Here is a 22,997-nt window from a genome sequence, read left to right as displayed (position 1 = left end):
TACAAAAGCTGAAAAGACTGTTCATTAATTCTTAGAACCTAGACGCCTGTAGCCCTGATTGTGGACCTTCTTAAAAATTCTTTTTTGCTTAAGGCTTGCCAGAGTTGATTTGCAGCCAGAGAACCCTAACCGATACAATTCTACATATAGAAAATAAAAGTGCATTATCTTAATGGTGATATCTATAATATAAAGTGATTAAACAGAATTCATACAAATAATAAAGTTTATTGCTGAATTTCCCCATTAACATTATAGAAAACACTGAAATTTCACAAATTATTGAGAGCCCAACAGTTAAAACATACTTTATTTAAAAAAGTACAAAAGTGACATTAGAAATTTTTTTGAAGAAACGTGTATCATCTAACAGCAAAGAAAAATGAACCAGATAATGAATGGCACAAATATAGCACTAAAGGGGTACTCGGTCACCACCTAGAAATTATTGTCCGAGTTATGAAATAATAGATTCATTTTGAGAAGTTACACGTTCAGTTTGTTTATGAACTAGCCTGTCTTGTTTCTGCCTCTTGTAAGAAAAGAGCTAGGTCTTTATGCTGCTAGAACAAAATACTATACATGAATTGGAGAATAAGGAGGAGTCATCCTTCTCCCCGGTACCTGAACAAGAGAACAGTTAGTACAGAAATGGCTTTGGCACTTTAACCCTTAGACATTGTCCCAAATCTTGTTACTTGAGTATTGTAGCCTCACCATGATTTTTTTTTAACACCATATCATCTCCATACTTTTTATTTACAAATTATATATATACACACATGATAAAATTCCTTCATTCTAAAACAATAGTTAGTTAGACCCCAAACAGGTCTATGTTAAGTTTCTATATTAGCAGTTCACTCAGATAGCTTTGTTTGTTGTTGTTTCCACATAACAGCACTGATCTTCATTCTTATGCCATAGTTAATTTTTTATTTGTTTATGCTACCTTCTGAGATTGACTTAAGGCTCTAGTTTAATTCAAATGGTTTAGTCTTAAAAGGAGTCTCACGTGAGGCTAAAATCACACACCAATAACTCTCTCCTTTGAAGCTGTTTCTCCTTGTTGGATGGATGTAGTGTCTTGTCTGGGTAATCCATAGAGATATATGGAAACACATACAAGAAGAGTACCCAGGGCAAAGGTGAGTGCTGAAAAGAAAAAAAAAAAAAAAAACAGCTTTATCTGTATGTGTGTCTTTAAAACGCCTAATGATCAGTTTAAAATTTTGGAAACTCTTAATTGTGGGTTTACGCTATCAGATCATATTTTTATGATGGCAAGGTTTAGAAAGGTCTTCCATTACAGCTAAAAAAAAAAGGAGAGGGGGAGGCAGGGCGGGTAAAATCAAGGCAGTGTTGAGCACTGATTACAGACTTTTTAGAACATGAGTATGCCTAACTGACACTATCTGACCACTCTGACAAAGAACATACTAATTTCCCTATAAAATAATATAATTTTTTTTAATGTAAGTATAAATATATATAAGTACAAAAGAAAATGTGGTAGGATTGGCTTTTCCGTGATACCAGGAACCTGTGAAAGTTTAGAGTAAAAGACAGGTGACCAATCATTCAAACCATTGATAATTTCTTCACAGGAGATGAGGCGATAATTTACTGAATAAACTACATTTCCTACTTACTAGTCTTAACCCTTTTTTCATCTTTTTTTTTTTTTTTTTTTTTTTTTTTACGTGTTGTGGGTTTTTTTTTTTTTCCGCTTGCTGGAGTGCAATGGTGCAATCTCGGCTCACCGCAACCTTTGCCTCCCGGGTTCAAGCAATTCTCCTGCCTCAGCCTCTCAAGTAGCTGGGAGGAGCATGCGCCACCATGCCCAGCCAATTTTGTATTTTTAGTAGAGACAGGATTTCTCCACGTTGGTCAGGCTGGTCTCGAACCCCCAACCTCAGGTTATGGCCTGCCTCGGCCTCCCAAAGTGCTGGGATTACAGACATGAGCCACCATGCCCGGCGCCTCTTTTCATCTTAATCTTAAAAATCAGGATGCAAGAAACCGAATTATAACTTGTCCTAACTTGACAAATAAATATATATGACATCAAGCTTTATTTTAGTTCATTCCTAACTAAAAAAGACCGGCTTTGCCTTCAAAAAAGGGGAAGGTAGGATAAAAACTTGTATCTAAATAGTTAACTGATTGCTAAGACATGCTAGTTGACCATCAGTAAGAACATTAAACAAAAGCATTTTATACTGTTCCTATATATTTCTTATGAGCAATGGTATAAGGATTTTGTTGAACATAAAGATAGATCAGAATTAGAGCTAAAAGTTCACCCAAATCAGGTAGAAAAACATCTAAGGGAAAGCCTATAAGTACCTGATACTGAAATGGTAAGTGGTTGGTAAGCAGTGCCAAGCACTACTCTAAGCACTTCACCTGAAAACACCCCTAGGCAATAGGTGATATTATTCCCATTTTACAGATGAAGAAAGTGTCACCCAGGGAATATAACTTCCCCAAGGTTGCAGAGTTAAGAAATGGTACAGGCAAGATTTGCCACACACTGTACATGGTCTAAAATTTCTACAACACTGGTGTTTCCCCATTTCCATTTATAGACTAGACGGGTCAATTTAAAAATGAAATGTAAACATAAGCCAGGTCTCTTTTACTTAATATATTTAACAGATATTCTTCATACATTGGTTTACATTATAATAATTGATCAGTAAAGAAAATTATTACACTATAAAAGCACCCTGAAATGTTAAGTCAATATCATTGCTTAAATAATTTAGAAGCCAAATTAATGCTGGGTGTGAGAGTTGGGAAAATTATATTAGGACTAACAAAGCAGTGGTACTGGAATGCCACCTATATTAATGAGTTTTGTGTTAATTACATATTGAATGAAACAAAGATATAAACGACAAAATCTAGATTTTGATTCTTTTCAAAACCGTCTCACACCCAAATCCAAAGCAGTTGGAAAGTACAAGCTGAGGGAGGACTAAAAGATGTTTTCTACATTCTTCTAAGTAATAAGCCAATATAGTTTAAACTGACTGCTGAAAATAATTTCCTAAAGTCTTTATATGTATTTCCTTGAGTACCTTCTCACATTCAGTCACTCAAGTTGTCCTATGTATAATATCTAAAAATACAGAGAGGCCTTGACTGCAAAAAAAAGTCCCCCACTTTCACATAGAACCAGCACCCCTCATCTTAACCTCTAAGACCACTTAAACAACCAAAGTACTGCTTGGCCACATCCCACACAACTATGAACAGCTGTACTGGTGGAATAAACTGTAGTAACAAAAGCTAGGAATTTCTGTAAACAGTATGGCCAACTGCCACTTTTAAATAAGGGATTAAAGGAAATGGGAGGCTCTTCCATGTTAGAAACTCAACACAGCCTAAGACATACTTATCTGTAATCCAAACAGCATTACTGAAGCAATGGTGGAAAGGACAATGGCCGCTGCTGCAGAAAAGCCTTTCATGATGTTGTCTGTGTACTTAACCACAACGGAAGTGTAGAGGCCACCAACACTTGCAAGAACTTGTATACAGAAAGAAAGAAAATCTTATCACTCAAATAAATGAAACATTACATAATGGTGAGGCAATTTTCATCCCCAGAGATGCCATACTAATTTACCTAGGAAAAGGAAAATACTGTTTCCCTAGAAGGAGCCATCTGAGAGTTTGTACTAAAATTGAGTGGTAGTTCCTATATAACACTGTTTTTCCAAAACAATGCCCAGAGGGCTATGTGGTCTACTAAATTTTACACATTTTTTGCTAATATGTTAGATATTTTGGGGCACTGCTATCCCAAAGCAATTTTGCCTTCACAATCAAAACTAAGTCAATAAAATGAAAATTATATTCAAACTGGTATTTACAGTATCAAAGGATTAATTTCAAAATGTTATAACAGCTTAAAATGGACATCTAACTTAAAAAAAAATAAAGGATCTACTAAGAACCTTTAATTCCTGGATACTTACAGATGACAAACCAGACATAATATGTGTAACCATAGAAAAATCCTTTTTCTTTAATTTCAGCTCCATCTGACAAGTAGACGCCAACTAATGTCACAATAATCCCTGATAGATACATTTGAATGTTTCTCACCCAAAGAGAAGTATCTGAACTCTTTAAAACTTTTTCAAAATATACTCCTGAAAGAAGAAAATTAGACATGCAAATATTAAAGATTACTATAAATTAACTTAAAATGTCTTTCATTTAGAACAATACCCTAGAGATACATAAAGTATATGATTTGGGGAACAAAACATACTTTACTTAAATGTGCATTTATTATGTAGGTTGTGTGACACATGGCATACTGTACATTATAAATTTATGTTTTTACAGAATATATAGAATAATAATTATAAGTTATTATAAGCTACATTTAACAGAAGGCTGTTAAATTAAGACAGTTTCTGCCTTTATTATCGCAGTAAGACCACAAAAGCTCTCTGTACTACTTAATGCCAGTATATTATTTGCTTTGGTCAGCTGAAAAACTACATTAAGAGTGAATTATCTTAATCACATCCCTGTAATATCTGCCTACTAATGAATACTCCTAATTCTGCAATATAATCTATAATCACCACTAGGAATCTTTTCAGAGTAACAACCAAAATTTAAGTAGAATTTGCTGTGTAAAGCCATTTTCCCTTAAAGCAGGGTTCCACAAGCCAAGTTCATACACAAGGTCAGAAGGATCATGAACTCCCCAACTGGATAATAAATTTTGTGTATATGTGCATTTTTCTGGAGTTGAAGGTCCATAGATTTTTTCAGGTACTTCAAAGGAGTACCTGATACCCCTCCCCCACAAAAGTCCCCTATCTCTCTGGATTTATGCTTAAAATGAATGTATATTTTACAAAGCCATTAAAGATTTTAGTTATAAACATCATGTTAGAGACTTAGGAACTGCCAGTTACTTATCAACTAAAAAGTCTAATGAAAAACAAGATTATTTTTGATGAGTCTGTGTTGGAATGGGAACATAAAATAGCTATTCTTATTTTCACCTCTGATCAGTTACCCTAAACACAGAGAGATATTAAACCACCCTCCATTTCCTCAACTGTGTATTAAGAGAGTGAACTAATAAAATGTTGGACATAATCATTTAACTGTTCAGAATATTGCAAAAAATCAAATAGTATATTTTTTAGGTAACTCAATTTTTGTTCCCAATTTGTTGGTTTCTAGAACACAATGCTATCAGTAAGTATATTCCTGAATTTATATTTTCCCCTCCGATAAAACATCTTATTTACAAGCAGTATTTCACTTCTGTATTCAGCCTGCTTTCCTAGTCAAAAATAGAGTTCTGACTTGAAATAGGTACAAATAAAGATAAATAATAAAGATGTATAGCTGTAACTAATATATTCTACTAAAAGCTTTAAGCAGAATATATTAAAAACTAAACTTTCATCTCTGCTGTAACTATTTCTAAAACTTTTTTTATGTTACACTTAATATTCATACTTTCTTATCTTGATGCATTGGAGGAGTGCTTGTCCCTACACATACAACGCCAGACTTCCATGGATTGTTGATGTTAGTGATTTTGTGTTGTCTTTCCTCCCTGTTTGGTTGTTAGTTTTATGTATTATGTTTTCTAAGGTACTCTCGACCCACCTCATGATCCTACTCCATAGCTCCTAGCCTGTTAAAGCAGAGAAAGAACTTGAGGTTATAGGGGAAAAAAAGATACTTAGCTGGTAACATTAACAACCTAAAGCAGCGGGATCTGACTTGAGGATAGTGGTAGTTCCAGAAAGAAGGAAAGGGCTTTCTGAAGGCTAATTTCCTCCATTTTCAGAGATGTTTTTTCATTTACTTTTGGGTTTTTGGCCAGACTGAGATGGTCAAGGATAACAGAAGTAGTTAACTGCAAGTATGAATAAGGGACTGAGTCTGAACTTAGTTGAACAATGCTATACATTTACTGGAAAAACAGCTGACATAAAACTAAATATAAGCAAGAAGATAAAGTTTAATGGGAATAAAACTGAGAAAGCAAGATAAACTAGACTGGTGTCTAAAGTTTGATGTTTTCGAAAAATATGACAAAAGAATAAAACAATGCTTTCATGATTTACCTGCAAATCCTGAGCACAATACAGCAATAGCTATAGCGCCAAACCCTAATAATGGATTTTGTTCCACCTGCAATATTAATTAAGTTATTTTTAGTGACTAATAGAGTTCATCCAAGAGTCCAAACAAATAAATACAAAAACCTGTGTTACAGTCTTACTAAAAGTATATTCCACATCAGACACAGCTATTCTACAGAATAAGACAACTAAACAAAAAGACCATTCCAGAAATTAACCAGGGCACTTGGCTTAAGTGAAAAATGTGTCCCTCAAATCACAGCCATAGTATATGCTTAATACAATGTGTGCCCACTGTTTCCTAATACCAATAAGCACTCTAGCATGAACTTTTGAACAGGCCACGTCAGCATGCTACTTAATTTTAATTTCTATCATCACTCTAATGTAAGAGCTTATAGCATCAATCCTGAAAATGATAACAATTTAACTTATTTATTCCTCATCACCTACAGGATAAAGTGCTGCCTCTTAAGACTCCCCAATTTATTGAATTTTTAGTATACCTTCTGTGTACCACATACATTGTCTATACATACTGCTATGGTTTGAATGTCTACTTCAAAACGCATGTTGAGATTTAATTGCCGTTTTAACAGTATTAAGAGGTGGGCATTTAAGAGATGATTAGATCATGAAGGCTCTGTCCTCAAGAAGGGATTGATGCCATTACTGAGGGAATGAGTTAGTTATTGAGGGAGCAGGTTTCTGATAAAAAGGATGAGTTCAGCCCGCTTCCCTCTTTGTCACATGGGATCGCTTCTGCCTTCTGCCATAGAATGACCCTCACCAGATGCCAGCACCGCGTTCTGGACTTCCCAGCCTCCAGAACCATGGGCCAAATAAACTTCTGTTCTTTATGAGTTGCCCACTCTGTGTATTCTGTTATAGCAGCAGAAAATGGACTAAGACACATACTAAATGAATAAAGAAGATTATAATACACAGCTCTGTTATGTATAGGCAAAATTGACAAGTAGATATAACCAAAATAGTGTGAGACCAGTGCTCACAGATCTAAGTATATGGGTCCTAACCCTCTGTTTCACTTTATTTTCTTTCTTTTCTAAACTGTCAGGAGCTTTCATCAGTCTTTCCTGAAAGATAAATACTATCTCAATAGTATCATTGAAATTAGAGGGTTGAGATTCATGACTGTAATATGAAAAGGAAGTATATACGTTGTTCAGAATAAATAAGCCTGATATAAGAAAAGTGCCACTTTATGGTACCTGAGAGAGCAAGCTTGGTCTAAAATGTTTGCATGAAGATAAAGGGAGAAACAGAAGATACTGTAGACCAGTGGTTCTCAAAGTATGGACCCCAGATCAGCAGCAGTGGCACCACTGGGGGTTTGTTAGAAATAAAAACTGTCAGGCTCTACCCCAGACCTACTGAACCATAAACTATGGGAATGGGCCTAGCAATCCGTTTCAACCAGCCTTCCGGTTGATTCTGATGTACGCTAAAGTATGAGAACCACTGCTATAGACTATACATTATTAACAAGGATACTTTCCTAATACAAATTTCAAGACTGGCATAGATAGAATAAAATCATAGTGTGAGATACCACCTATCCCAACATCTGCTGGGAAGCTCAAACTGCTAAAAATAGAGTGCCTGATAAATTCTTGACTTAACTTTCCTGCCAGTTTAATCTCTCTACAGTTAGGAAAAATAGTGATGGAAACGGCTTATCTGGACTTGATTCTGACAAGAAACTGCTGGGTGATGAAGCAGATGCGATGGAAACTTTGGAAGAAAGCAACCATGTGATCTGAGCATGAGCCAAACACAGCACAGTTAAGAGACATGTGCTCCAGTCCTGAATAAATCAAAATTCAAAAATGTAAAACTTCAAGTTAGAATTCCATGGCTCGTGAGAAGACCATTCAAGAGAGATTAAGAGTTACTGAAGAAGGAGATTCTGGTGAAGAGTAAAAAAAAGAATACATAAGGAAATCAACATGTCTAAATAAGGGCATCTTCACTGAATTCTGATTTTACAAGAACAAAACCGAAGTATAGATCACCAAGAGGAATCTAACCAGGAATTTAAGAATAGTATCAAGGAATCGAAAACTCAGAATAAGTGGAGGCTTGCAAAAATACTGTAAGGCATTAAAGAAAGTTTTGTTTTTTTTTTTGAGACAGGATCTTGTGGTATAATCATGGTTCACTGCAGCCTCAACCTCCTCGGCTCAAGTGATCCTCCCACCTCAGCTTCCCAAGTAGCTGGGACTACAGGCATGCATCACCACATCTAGCTAAGTTTTAAATTTTTTTGTAGAGACATGGTCTCACTATATTACCCAGGCTGGTCTTGAACTCCTGGGCTCAAGCAATTCTCGACCCACCTAGACTACCTAGCTAAATAAATTTAAAAGACTATCAAGAAAAGTAAGTGAGTTAGTGTATATAAAGCATTTAGATATAAAGCACTAGATAATGCTAGTATTTAGTGCAATATAAATGATTGCAGCTATTATTGTTACATTGATTACCAGCAAAATGTTAGAACAGATTTAGAGATGACTTGTACTTAAAAAGTTTAATGGTCATCAGTGGATAACAGTGTGACTTCACTAAGTGTGAAACATACCAGATTTCCTTACTGAAAGGACTCCTAATGTTAAGTGATGAGGGGAATTCCATAGAGATAATGTTTGGCAAGAAATGTGACAGACTTGCATATTATCATCATTATTATTATTATTATTGAGACGGAGTCTCACACTGTCACTCGAGCTGGTGTGCAGTGGCACGATCTCGGCTCACTGCAACCTCTGCCTCCCAGGTTCAAGCGATTCCCTTGCCTCAGCCTCCTGAGTAGCTAGGATTACAGGCGCCCGCCACCACGCCCAGCTAAGTTTTTGTATTTTTAGTACAGACAGGGTTTCACCATGTTGGCCAGGCTGGTCTCGAACTCCTGACCTGATGATCTGCCCGCCTCAGCCTCCCAAAGTGCTGGGATTACAGGTGTGAGCCACTGCGCCCAGCTGCATAGTATTTTTATAGCCAACACAGAAATGTAGTGAGGATAAAGGTACGATCCGTAAGTGCGTGAATGCTCATACAGAAAAATGCTAGTTAATTGAACAAAATCAAGCTAGACCATCAACCAATACCAACTTGCCAGGCATATAGATAAGCCACGTTAGAAACAGATCCTCCAGCCGTAGACAAGCCTTCCACTGACTGCAGCCCTAGCCAATATCTTGACTGCAACCTCAAGCCAGAACCAGCTAGCTAAGGCACCCTCAAATTCCTGACCCATAAAAACTATGAGAGATGGTATGTTAAGTAAGCAAGAAAAAGATCAAGCTGGAGAGAATTCTAAAAGTACAGCCACAGAACTCTAGTCCTGTTCTATCTAAAATTTTCATTAAAGACCCAGAAGGCATATTTTTTTTGACTCTGGAAAGCGTAATACCCAAAGAAGAAGCTAATAATGGGTAAGAACTGGAAAGAACTCAAGGGGCTGAGCAATGACCCAAAGCTAACAAGAGCTTAATAAATACAAACTCAACCTGCATTCTGGTTTAGAATGAGCCAGAGTTTGAGTTCTAGTATCAAGGAGAGTCTATTCCAGTCCTGACACTTGGAACCCACTTAACCAGTATTGGAGGAGTGCATGGCAGTGCAGACAGATTGAGGGAACAGTGGGGTGAGAGGGATACAAGATACATTCGAGACAAACTATTTGGGTGACACAGTTACATGTAGTGGTTTATGATCAATTGTAAAATACTTTGCCTGCCCCCCAGAAATTAACAGTCATGTACCACATAATGACATTTCAGTCCATGATGAACCACATATAAAACAGCGGTCCTGTAAGATAAAACTCTATTTGTACCTTTTCTATGTTTATGTACACCAAACTTACCACTGTGTTACAACTGGCTACAGTATTCAGCACAGTAACATGCTGCAGAAGTTTGTAGCCTAGGAACAATAGGCTATACTGTACAGCCTAGATGTGTAGTAAGTAGTCTATACCATCTAGATTTGTGTAAGTATACTCCATGATGTTTGCACAACAGTGAAATCACCTAATGATGCCATCTCTCAGAACCCTGAACTTATATTCTTTGTTAAACGATGCATGACTATATAACAAGTCTCCAGTATTCAGAACAAAGGGGTAATTACCAAGCTGTGCCTCATATTACTTAGACAACATTGGGAGACAGTGGAATTTTAGGATATATTGAGAAATAATGACAGATGAATGCATCTAGGAGAAAAATATAAGGAAAAGTGTAGGGGCAGAAGGCAGGGATCAGGAAGTCTCTGTCTAGAAACCATATTATAGAAAGAAACAGTAGAGTTTTAATTGGGGAAGGAGGAAACCTGGAGGGTGGGGATATGATACTGTTCACAAGCACTGTACATCCCAGCCGCCTTCCATTCCTAAGAGAACCATAGTCCGTTTGCTAAAAGTTAGAGTAAATATTCAACTGTAGGAAACTTCTGACCTTCACAAAACTATTCACTGGCATCCCATTTCCTGTTTCTCTTTGGGGAAATAACTGATTGAGGCATACAATATAAGAAAAAAAATCACGTATGTATCTTAGCATTAACTCTTTAAAAATCAGTTATGTACCTTCACATTAACTCTTAAAAACTAAAGATAATTATCAATTATCAGTAAGAACACTCCCCTTGTCATCCCGATCACTGACAGTAGGGAGATGTGCCAGAGACTGAGAGTTGAGAGAGAAGATGAAAACTAGATGCAGAAAAACCTTGCCCAGTGTTTCTGAGATGTTTGAGGTCTAGAAGTTCTAAACATATACAGTGTGGAAACTGGCACAGTTGTGGTCACAAGTTAGCTATTAACTAATTTAGGACAAGTTCCTTCACCTCTTTGGGGACTGTCATCCATAAAATGGAAGGGACGGAATACATTATTTCTAAGGTACCTTCCATCTCTAACATATTTTTGCATCTTCTCTTCTGAGAAACAACCAATAAGTATTATTATCCCTAATCATATGCTAAAGAAAAAAAGGCCTATCTATAAGGCAAAATTTATTTTAAATCAAAGAAATGTAGTCATGCTGCATGCATCAATGTAACTGAACAGTATAAGACTTAAGGAAGTTTTCTATTTATGGGAAGTTACGGTGTGCATTTTGTTTCTTACCACAACTTTTGTAGCTTGGGCTGGTTTCCACTGTACAAGCGTGACTCCAGCACACAGCATAAAAACTGAAACCCACTGTAATTTGCTGAGTGTCCGGTTTAACATTAAAACAGTGCACAAAGCAGTACACGGAATCTTTAACTGGTAGGTCACCTAAAAAAAAAAAATAATAAATTCAGTTAATGTTAGTCTCTGATACAAATATTTCTGGTATCATTGATACAATTACCAATAAAAAATATTTGATAATGGCCGGGCACGGTGGCTCACACTTGTAATCCCAGAACTTTGGGAGGCCAAGGCGGGTGGTGGATCACGAGGTCTGGAGATCGAGACCATCCTGGCCAACATAATGAAACCTCATCTCTACTAAAAATACAAAAAATTAGCTGGGTGTGGTGGCATGGGCCTATAGTCCCAGCTACTCAGGAGGCTGAGGCAGGAGAATCGCTTGAATCTGGGCAACGGAGATTGCAGTGAGCTGAGATCACGTCACTGCACTCCAGCCTGGGCAAAAGAGCGAGACTCCATCTCAAAAAAAAAAAAAAAAAAAAAATTTGATAATATGATAAAGAGTTAATAAAAACTCTTTTTACCATAAAAGATTCTGTGCTTTTCATTATCATTAACTCCACTTACCTGGTACACTGCTGCATCCAGATTGCTAAGAGCTAGGAAAGCCATGTTGTTCTGAACAGCATACACTAACGATGGCACACTTAACTTCAACAGTTCCTTGGGGCTCCCCAAGACATTTTCTCTTAAAGATGCTTTGAATCTACCCAGACTACCAGTTTCTCTTTGAAAACAAAAGGGGGAGATGAGAGGGTGGTAAGGAAGAAAATTAAAGAGCATTATTTTAATAAGACTTCTTCAAACACAGGACAGGCATACTATGTTTGCTGTAATTTAGCAAACTAATAATTTCTAACTAGTTTTAGATTAAAAGAAACATACCAATAATGTATCCTCTTTAAAAAATTATAGTTCTGTTTGGGAAAATATGACAACAACTAGATTTACCACTATCAATCTCTAGTCAAAGCTCTGAGAGATTTTGAGTATATTAAATAATGAGATTAGGAAAACAAAATTGTTGATATTACCTATAAAAAAATTCATCCCCTGCTACTTTAACTGTATTTCATCAAGTTCACCCTGATTACTTTTTAATTGATCAGTTTGCATATTCATTTTTATTTTTATATTTATTTTTGAGATGGAGTCTTGCTGTGTCACCCCGGCTGGAGTGCAGTGGCACTATCTCAGCTCACTCCGCCTCCCGTGTTCAAGTGATTCTCCTGCCTCAGCCTCCTGAGTACCTGGGATTACAGGCACCCACCACCACACCAAGCTAAATTTTTTGTATTTTTAGTATTGTTGGCCAGGCTGGTTTCAAACTCCTGACCTCAAGTGATCTGCCCACCTCAGCCTCCCAAAGTGCTGGGATTACAGGCGTGAGCCACTGCACCTGGCCTATTTTTAAAGTTTTTTTTTTTAAATTATAATAGATTTAATTGCAAATAAAAAGGCTTTGGTAGTTCGTTAAGTGGGTTAGGAAGAGTCAGGTCAGTATTATTTATAAATGAATTTAGTCCTTATGAAATATAGTAGATAATAAATCCTTATGTAAGAATATTCTCATCATACTTTATATCTGTATAATTCTGTAGCAGATCTGAATAATTTACTAACTCCAACAAAAGTAAACTGTATCTCTAATGTACATAAAGTTTACTATTTGCATATTGATTATGCATGCTCTTAACTATTATTTTTGCTATTATTATTTCAGAAGGACGTGGCTAATCTGGCTTATATTTCCTGTATCATAAATCAGCTCATTGATTTCCTGAAAATAAAAATAAAGCAATGTTTTATAATAAGCACCAATACCCCAAAAAAGTGCTTTATAATAATGGTCCTAACTGCAGCTCACGATATCCTTAAGAAAACCATAATACTTTGTTGGTGAAATAGCTCTATTCCAACTCAAAGTTTGATAATCACAATGAGATTCTGTATTTTTGGTTAATATATTAGAATCAACAGTTGTGAGTTGAAGTTTTTCATTTTTAAATGCTGCAAATATAATTACCCAAGTTCTGAGAGAAAGCAAAAAGTCCATTATATTAAATTGACTAACCTGTGCCTATTTATTTGCTGTAGAACATTCTACCTCCAAGGAAATGCTTAATTAATAAGACAGGAACTTTGACCTAAGCCACAGAAACAAAAGACATCCTCCTTAGTTACAGATCTCTTTGTGTTACCAAATCCAAACCCACACCACGGTGTTAAGTCTATATGCTGAAAAGCGATGCACACAGCCTGGTGGTGGACTACAAACTCTATTCGAAAAGCATAAGAATACCAAAAATACCACAGATTTTCCACCAAAAAATTATGTAGGAGAGTTTTCCAGGCGTCTGAAGATTGGCTCTTTAAACTAATGTTTGGCTTTTTTTTTAACTGCTTAATGCAAATCTAAGATGCCCCATATACTTTCCTTACATCTTTGTTGTTTTGTTTTTTGAGACAGAGTCTTTCTCTGTCACCCAACCTGGAGCGCAATGGTGCGATCTCGGCTCACTGCAACCTCCATCTCCCAGGTTCATGGATTCTTCTACCTCAGCCTCCTGAGTAGCTGCGACTACATGCACAGGCCACTACGCCCGGCTTATTTTTGTATTTTTGGTAGAGACAGGGTTTCACCATGTTGGCCAGGCTGGTCTCAAACTCCTGACCTTAAGTGATCCTCCCGCCTCGGCCTCCCAAAGTGCTGGAATTACAGGCATGAGCCACTGCACCTGGCCAACATCTTAAATAAAGTATAAAGAATAATTTTCAAAATGTTTTCTCCTCAATTATAAAAATGATGAAAAAATTAGAGAAAAAGAGATTAAAATGTAAAATAATAACCTTAATAAGGTGATATATCAGAGAAGATAACTGAACATTATAATTATCTCTAGTATCATGATAGCATAGATATAAATTTTACAGACTGTGTGAAGTGCAAGTTTTAGTGCCCTTCTAAAATGCTCATACACGGATGATGTGTCTTTAAGGTGATACCCAAAAGGAACTGCTGAGAGGTGGCTGTTTGTGCCCATGCTTCACACTCCCCCTCCTCCCATATTCATTTATCTCCTGGTGTAAGATTCTTCACGCTAAATCCTCAAAAGCTACAATATAATGGCCATTTATCCTTTCCCTAATCCCCTGCTATGGGCAATGCCATTTTACCTCCACCTGTTAAAAGATATTATAGCCTTGGTGGGTGTGGTGGCTCACACCTGTATCCCAGCTACTCAGGAGGCTGAGGCAAGAGGATCACTTGAGGCCAGGAGTTGGAGACCAGCCCAAGTAACAGGAAAATCCCTTCTCTTAAAAAAAAAATTGCCAGGAGTGGTGGCACATGCCTATCATCCCAGCTACGCAGGAGGCTGAGGTGGGAGCATCGCTTGAGCCCAGGAGTTTGAAGCTACAGTGAGCTATGATGCCACCACCGCACTCCAGCCTGGGTGAAAGAGTAAGACACCATCTCTTTTAAAAAAAAGAAAAAAAAAAGACATTAGAGGCCTTCAATGGAAACAAACAACCTTTTGACTCTCCAAAAAACAGGGTTGATCTCTTTGTCCTGTCAGAATATGGGCTACTTAAGGATCCAACTGCTACTCCAAATCATCACCATACCTGCACCAATAAAGCTGCTGTGGCCCCTTTTCTCCCCCCTCTTTTCTTTCTTATCACTTCTCCCTCACTTTTTGGCTTTCACATAAAAAGAAGGGCTTAGGAAACAAATTAGCAGCCAATCTAAGTACTCCTTTCCTTCAGTGGAGCAAAAAGTAAAGTACAGTGTGTCAGGATTAACCTTCAGATCTGTCTCTTTTGGCCATATCCTTTTTGTTGGATGCTTAGGAGCCATTTTTTCACTGTCAGGTTGGCCAAGGTGTCTTTTTCTGGTTCCTTCTCTAATGTAGACATTAAAGAAAACAAGGTATACCAGAATGTTAATTGCTGGAAATATCACTGTAGTACCAAAGATTATAGCAATGTTATGTAAGATATTTTGAAATAAGTTACAAAAAAACAGCAGAGGATGCTAAAAGAACTAGTAAAAGAGAATAACAGAAAAGTATCAGAAAGTAGAGATTTAGGAGGTATTGTAAAGAATATGTGGGAATCTCACCACACAGAAAGTTTTAAAGAAGAGGGTAAATAATTTCAGTATTAATCAGGTTAAATCCTGCTTAAGTTAATGTATTTATTAAGAATACAGCTCTTAATCTTATATTTAGCTTTACTCACTGAAGTTATATAAAAGTAACAAGAGCAATATATCTGCTAGAAAACACTAGTAATCATCTTTTTACTATGAAAGAGACAGAAACAAATGATGAGTCCTAAATATACTGTAATATATTGTAAAAAGGTTACTTTTTCTTCTATTTTCCTGAACTTATATTTTCTGTTTTGGTTTTTTTTTTTTTTTTTTTTTTTTTGAGATGGAGTCTAGCCGTGTCACCCAGGCTGGAGTGCAGTGGTGTGATCTCGGCTCACTGCAACCTCCACCTCCTAGGTTCAAGCGATTCTCCTGCCTCAGCCTCCCAAGTAACTGGGACTATAGGTGCACACCACCACGTCTGGCTAATTTTTTGGATTTTTAGTAGAGATGGGGTTTTTCGTCATTTTGGCCAGGCTGGTCTTGAACTCCTGACCAAGTGATCCACCCACCTCGGCCTCCCAAAGTGCTGGATTACAGGCGTGAGCCACCGTGCCTGGCCCTCAACTTACTTTCTTAGAAATCAAATCACAAGCACCTTAATGAGCACCTCTGTTAGAAATAAATTTATTAATTATATAAATGACATTGCTAGCTAGGACAAAAGAGCATATATAATCAAAAACATATATAAATTTCTTTTTAGATATAGTCTTCCTTGTTAAATTTTCTATTTGAACAATTCTTTTTATTTTTATTATTGGAGTAGACCCTGTGCAACCTTTGGTTACCTGAAGAAATTCTGAAGCTCCATGTTGACTGCAGAGAGATTCTGCTGCTGCCTCTCCCCCTAAATTTCCTATCAACCAGCTGAAACCATTCTTTCTGACATATGTTTGATCAAAAGTAGGCCTCATTCTTCCAGCTACTGATCTAACAAGAACTACTAGGAGGCATAAAATCCTTGGCTAGGTTACCAAGTCACTGTGCAAAATGGAACACAGCAGAAGTTACTCATGAGCTTAAGAAAGTTAAATTTTGTTTATAAATTTCTTATCATCTACAAAGTTAAGTATAATTAACTCACTTAAAAAGACTTTGATTGGCTGGGCACGGTGGCTCTCGCCTGTAATCCCAGCACTTTGGGAGGCCAAGGCGGGCAGATCACAAGGTCAGGAGATTGAGACCATCCTGACTAGCACAGTGAAACCCTGTCTCTACTAAAAATACAAAAAATTAGCCAGGTGTGCTGGCATGCACCTGTAGTCCCAGCTACTCGGGAGACTGAGGCAGGAGGATGGCATGAACCCAGGAGGCGGAGCTTGCAGTGAGCCGAGATCGCGCCATTGCACTCCAGCCTGGGCAACAGAGCTAGACTCTGTCTCAAAAAAAAAAAAAGACTTTGAGAGGCTAGGTAAAAAACCAATAATGAGGTCAACTTGAGGACAAAAAATGCCCTTCATATGAGGGACATGATTTTTACCTCCTCCCCAACACCCTGAACCCATTATAGCATGGGTACAAAAGGGTACTGAAAATGTAAACCCAGAAGGAGAAATAAACAAAGCCGGATAATCTGTAAGTATTTGACAGATACATTAATTTTTCTAGATAATACTATGAAACAGTAAAATAATTTTCTCTGGTCTTAATATGGATATGTAGTTCAAAGTTAAGATATATTTATTTGGTTTGTTACTAAACACACCCAAAGTATATGTACATTAACATTTACACATCCTGCTAGGGATAGTCTTTATAAACTATGGTGAATAGCAAACAATAAAAAGTTGTTTGAGCTGGCACAGCGGCTCACACCTATAATCCCAGCATGCTGGGAGGCCATGGCAGGTGGATTGCTTGAGTCCAGGAATTTGAGACCAGCCTGGACAACATGGCAAAACCCCATGTCTACAAAATTAGCTGGGTGTGGTGGTGCGCACCTATAATCCCAGCTACTGGGCAGGCTGAGGCAGAAGGATTGCTTGAGCCCAGGAAGCGATGGTTGCAGTAAGTCAAGATCACGCTACTGCACTTCAGCCTGGGTGACAGAGTGATACCCTGTCTCAAAAAAAATAAATAAATAAAGTTGACTTTTTTCTTTTGTTCCAAGGCAATATGAAAGTGTTTTCACTTCCTTTTCTTTATACTAACAATGACAGATTTAAATCTAAACTGTTAGTGTTAACAGCTGTGATAGAGTTTAGTAACTAACAATTTTCCCATGAATTGCAGCAATTAATTTTATGAAAAAGTACTTTTAAACGTTGTATTGTTTATCTTTCAACCAACTTATAGCTTAGAAATTGATAACTTAAAATTCAAATATTTGGCCGGGCACGGTGGCTCATGCCTGTAATCCCAGCACTTTGGGAGGCTGAGGCGGGTGGATCACGAGGTCAGGTGATCAAGACCATTCTGGCTAACACAGTGAAACCCCGTCTCTACTAAAAAATACAAAAAAAAATTAGCTGGGTGTGGTGGCAGGCACCTGTAGTCCCAGCTCCTTGCGAGGCTGAGGCAGAAGAATGGCATGAACCCAGGAGGCGGAGCTTGCAATGAGCTGAGATCGCACCACTGCACTCCAGCCTGGGCAACAGAGTGAGACTCCGTCTCAAAAAAAAAAAAAAAAAAAATCAAATATTAAAAAAAAACCTTATTTACATATGCAGCTTTCGCAATATCCAACTGCTAATCTGCCCCTCCCTCAAAACAGAATTTACTAATTTCTCTTTTAATTTATCTGATATAATCATTCATATGCACAACAGTATATGTACAAAGATAATTATTACATCTTTGTGTTGGAGTAGAAGACTGGAAACAACCCAAATGCCCATCAGTACAGACTGGTATATATGGTATCTATATATAATGGAATACCATGCAGCTTTTAAAAAGAATGAGATAGATTTCTATGTACTGACATAAAGCCACCTCTAAGGTAAAATACTTGTGTTAAAAAAAAAAGGAAAGTGGGGTACAGTGTACATCACACACAATGCCCAGCAATCTCTTGCACGTAACATTTGCTACTTTGACCACGTCAACCTTATCTATCAAAGTAGCCATCCATTAATTCCTTCCCACACTCCCTTTTTTTCTTCCAGTTCTAACTTCTTATTGAAATAAGTATAATTTCACCTGCCAAAACTTCCAGGGTATTGTAAGTATAATCAACAAGGATGGGGGGAATCTCAAGTTAAATACAAATAGAAACCAAAACCGACTGTCTACAAAATTATATACTTGGAGAAAAAGAGAACTCAAATATTCTAAAACATAGTATTTTACTGTATGCTGTAAAACTAAAAGCAAAGAGAACTACATACTAATACATACTTCAGTTAGTAGGTTTGTTTTTTTCTCAGGTAAATATTAGAAATTCTGAAACTACTCATTATCTATTCTAGGACTGAGCAAATAAGTAAATATCTTGAGCATAATGGGAGCTAGAATCCTCACCATTAGATAAGGGAACAAACATGGGTAAGGGGAAGTTTAGAATGAACAGTGATGTTAGATCAAAATTGTAGGTATCAATCAATGTAGAACTCTTTGTTATACACACACACACAGAACTAGATTTAGATAGTGTGTATGCATACACATGCATATATATTTCATAGCTCTGTCTGCTAAAAGAGTCTAAAGTAATGATACTCCAGTATCAATGTGTATACCAAATGCCTAGGTTCTGGTTTCTAAATACCATTCTGGAAAAAAAAAGGAATAAAGGATCCTTGAAGAAATGTATGATTTCAGGGTTGGGGCAGGGAAAGTACAAGAAAAGCCTGGAACATCTTGATATGCTAAAAAGAAACTGTTTAATCCCACTGTGCAAATCTGGGACATTTTGAGCATCAAAATAATGATAATAATGAATTCTAACCTGCACAATAAAATAATCCTTGAGTCCATGTTCATATAAATACAAAGAGGGAGAGAAAGGGGGGAAGAAGGGAAATTTCTAGAGTAGAATGCCAATAAATGTATAGGTAATGATGAAGTATTAGGAAGTTATCATTTGACAACAGTAGCAGACCACAAAACCAGTAGGTGAAAGTTTGATGAGAAAGAGAATTATTTATCTAGTCTCAAAGTCTCTCTCCAAAAAGACACTTATTAAGAACAAGGAGGAAACTGGTAACTTTATGTGGAGAAACCTAGCAGGCATTACCTTAATCAAGAAACCAGGATTAGGCCAGGTGCGGTGGCTCGCACCTGTAATCTCAGCACTTTGGGAGGCCAAGGTGGGTGCATCGCCTGAGGTCAGGAGTTCGAGACTAGCCTAGCGAACATGGTGAAACCCCATCTCTACTAAAAATACAAAAATTAGCCGGGTGTGGTGGCACGTGCCTGTAATCCCAATCCTACTTGGGAGGCTGACGCAGGAGAATTGCTTGAACCCAGGAGGCAGAGGTTGCAGTCAGCTGAGATCATGCCATTGCACTCCAGCCTGGGCGACAAGAGTGAAACTCCATCTCAAAAAAAAAAAAAAAAAAAAAATCAAGATAAATCACCAGTAATGGAACAAATAGATACCACGTACATCTTTATATACTGCACTAAAAGGGACGCATCATTTCTATGATATCCCTGACCCAAAAAAAACCCTAAATTTAATCATAAAACTCAATAAACATAACTTGAGAGATATTCTAAATTAAATGGCCTGTGTTAATATCAATGACATGAAAAAACATGGAGGAACTCTCTAGATTAAAGGAAACTAGAGACATGACAATTAAATGCAAACTGTAATCCTGGAGAGGACTGAAGTCCAAGAAAAATAATTATTTTGCTATAAAGGACATTGGTGGGGCAACTGGAAAAATTTATATAAGGTCCATGAATTAGGTAATAGTACTATATCAGTACTGATGTCTCAATTTCGATAATTTTATTGATTATATATAAGAGAATGTCCTTGTTTTTAGGAAACATGCACTGAAGAATGTTAGGACAAAGAAGCATCTTGTCTAAATCTTACTCTAAAATCAGAAAAAAATTATATACATGTTCACACAAATAGGATAGAAGAATATCATAAAACAAAAATGTTTTATTGTATGTGTAATGTGCTATGGGCTAAATGTGTTACCCCTTAAAATTCCTATGTTGAAGCCCTAATCCCCAAATGTGATTAGTATTTGGAGAAGGGTCTTAGGTTTAGTGAGGTGATGAGGGTAGAGTCCTCATGATGGAATCAGTGCCTTGTAAGAAGAGGAAGAGGCCAGAGCCATCTCTCTCTCCATCACATGAAGATACGGCAAAAAGGCAGCAGTCGGCAAACTAGGAAGAGGGCCCTCACCAGACACCTGATCTGCCAGCATCGTGATCTTGGACTTTCCAGCCTCCAGAACTGTAAGAAATAAATGTTGCTTAAGCCAACTGGTCTATGATATTTTATTAGAGCCACCTGAATGAAGAAGACACATGGCAAAGTGTTAACATTTGGAAATAAAAAGAGAAAAAATTATTGTAAACTACTGAAATGTCTAACAATGCCACTGTGCTTATCTTTGTCTTAATCAAAAATACTTAATTACTTCATTGTTCTGAAAGACTCATAATTTAAAAATCAGAGTTCAAGAAACTTGTCTTCTAATTCTATCATTGTCAATTACGTTCTAGGTTCCTTTGGCAAATTAAAATTTCCCTCAGCCTAAGATTTCTCATCAAAGAAGAGGAAATAGTGTCAGCCAAAATGAAGATAAAGGTTGAGTAGCCCAAATCTGAAAATTCAAAATCTGAAATGTTCCAAAACCTAAAACTTTTTGAGTGCCAACATGACATTCAAAGGAAATGCTCATTAGAGCCCTGTGGATTTCAGGTTTTCAGATTTGGGATGCTCGTATCAAATTAATATAATGCAAATATTTCAGAATCCTAAAAATTCTGAAATCTGAAACACTTCTGGTCCCAAGCATTTTGGATAAGGGTTAGTCAACATGTAGAAGAATGAAATGAAAATAAGCCATATTTACCAGCTTGTTCCCCTCACCTGTTTCTAAGGCTGGACATCAAAGAGTGTTTCCTTAACACTTTCCCTCTCTGGTAGCCTGCCATTCTCAATAGCAACAATTCTGAATAACTGAAGGCAGCAAATAAAATCTTAAAGGAGGATGTGTGGCATTTTACATAACACATTTTGACAATGATTACTAGTTGGTATTCTACAGAGTACAGCTACCTGCTCTCTAAAGAAGACATTTACTCATGAGGTTTTCAAAAATACTTTTCAAAGTCCCAAAAGGGGGCATTATTCTTTTCTTTGGCTTTTCTAGGGCATTTTAAATTTATAGCAATAATACACTTTCAGTGCTTTCCTCATATTTGCTGCCTAGTTTTCTTGGAGACCACAGCAACATATGCACCTTTGCCTTCTGTTCTTTTACCCCAACGTGAAACAAATATCTTTTCCTTTTTTTCAAATAAAAATTGCATTGGGAGGCCGAGGCAGGTGGATCATGAGGTCAGGAGTTCGAGACCAGCCTGGCCAACATGGTGAAACCCTGTCTCTACAAAAAAATACAAAAATTAGCTGGGCATGGTGGTGTGTACCTGTAGTCCCAGCTGCTCGGGAGGCTGAGGCAGGAGAATCACTTGCACCCAGGAGATGGAGGCTGCAGTGAGCCGAAATTGTGCCACTGCACACCAGCCTGGGCAACAGAGCAAAACTCCATCTCAAAAATAAAAAAATGATGACAATATATATCAGGCACCCTTCACTGAAGCAAGTCTGTATTTCTTCTAAGAAGTTAAATATCCTAAAATTTTCAAGTAAATTGCATTTATAATTTTTTTTTTTGAGACAGGATCTCACTTTATCCCCCAAGCTAGAGTACAGTGGTGCAATCTCAGCTCACTGCAGCCTCCACCTCCCAGGTTCAAGCGATCCTCCTGCCTCAGCCCCTGAAGTAGCTGGGACTAAAGGTGCACACCACCACACCCAGCTAATTTTTGTATTTTCTGTAGAGATGAGGTTTTGCCATGTTGCCCAGGCTGGTCTTGAACCCCTGGCCTCAAGCAATCCACCTGCCTTGGCCTCCCAAAGTGCTGTGATTACAGGTGTGAGCCACTACACCCAGTGTGCATTTGTAATGTTTAATAGAGTTCTCTTTTAAATATTTTAAATACTGTCTTTGTCTGCTTTGTGTTGCTGTGAAAGAATACCTGAGACTGGGTATTAAAAAAAAAAAATTTGGCCAGGCGTGGTGGCTCACCAGCACTTTGGGAAGCCGAGGCGGGCAGATCACAAGCTCAGGAGTTCAAGACCAGTCTGACCAATATGGTGAAACCCTGTCTCTACTAGAAATATAAAAATTAGCCAGGGGTGGTGGCACATGCCTGTAGTCCCAGCTACTTCGGAGACTAAGGCAGGAGAATCGCTTGAACCTTGGAGGCGGAGGTTGCAGTAAGCCGAGATTGCACCACAGCACTCCAGCCTGGATGACAGAGCAAGACT

At 37.5% G+C, this 22,997-nt stretch overlaps 1 protein-coding gene across 3 annotated transcripts in view; it reads right to left on the bottom strand.

Moving 5' to 3' along the window:
* Positions 1 to 208: 208 nt before the first annotated feature.
* SLC35A1 (solute carrier family 35 member A1) overlaps positions 209 to 22,997 on the bottom strand; it is a 41,644-nt gene continuing 18,855 nt past the window's right edge. For 2 of the 3 annotated variants that reach the window (XM_058435385.1, XM_032154870.2), the window contains exons 3-8: positions 11,938 to 12,097; positions 11,299 to 11,451; positions 6,123 to 6,189; positions 3,990 to 4,166; positions 3,404 to 3,538; positions 209 to 1,155 (exon numbers count right to left, since the gene is read on the bottom strand). In XM_058435385.1, the coding sequence (XP_058291368.1) occupies positions 1,028 to 1,155; positions 3,404 to 3,538; positions 3,990 to 4,166; positions 6,123 to 6,189; positions 11,299 to 11,451; positions 11,938 to 12,097 (820 nt within the window). In that variant the 3' untranslated portion in view covers positions 209 to 1,027. The remainder of the gene's footprint in view (positions 1,156 to 3,403; positions 3,539 to 3,989; positions 4,167 to 6,122; positions 6,190 to 11,298; positions 11,452 to 11,937; positions 12,098 to 22,997) is intronic. The other variant, XM_032154880.2, reaches the window with a different exon arrangement.

This window comes from Hylobates moloch, unplaced genomic scaffold (assembly GCF_009828535.3).
Source record: "Hylobates moloch isolate HMO894 unplaced genomic scaffold, HMol_V3 SCAFFOLD_2, whole genome shotgun sequence".
Taxonomy (NCBI): domain Eukaryota; kingdom Metazoa; phylum Chordata; class Mammalia; order Primates; family Hylobatidae; genus Hylobates; species Hylobates moloch.
This window is presented reverse-complemented; position numbering and strand designations above follow the sequence as displayed.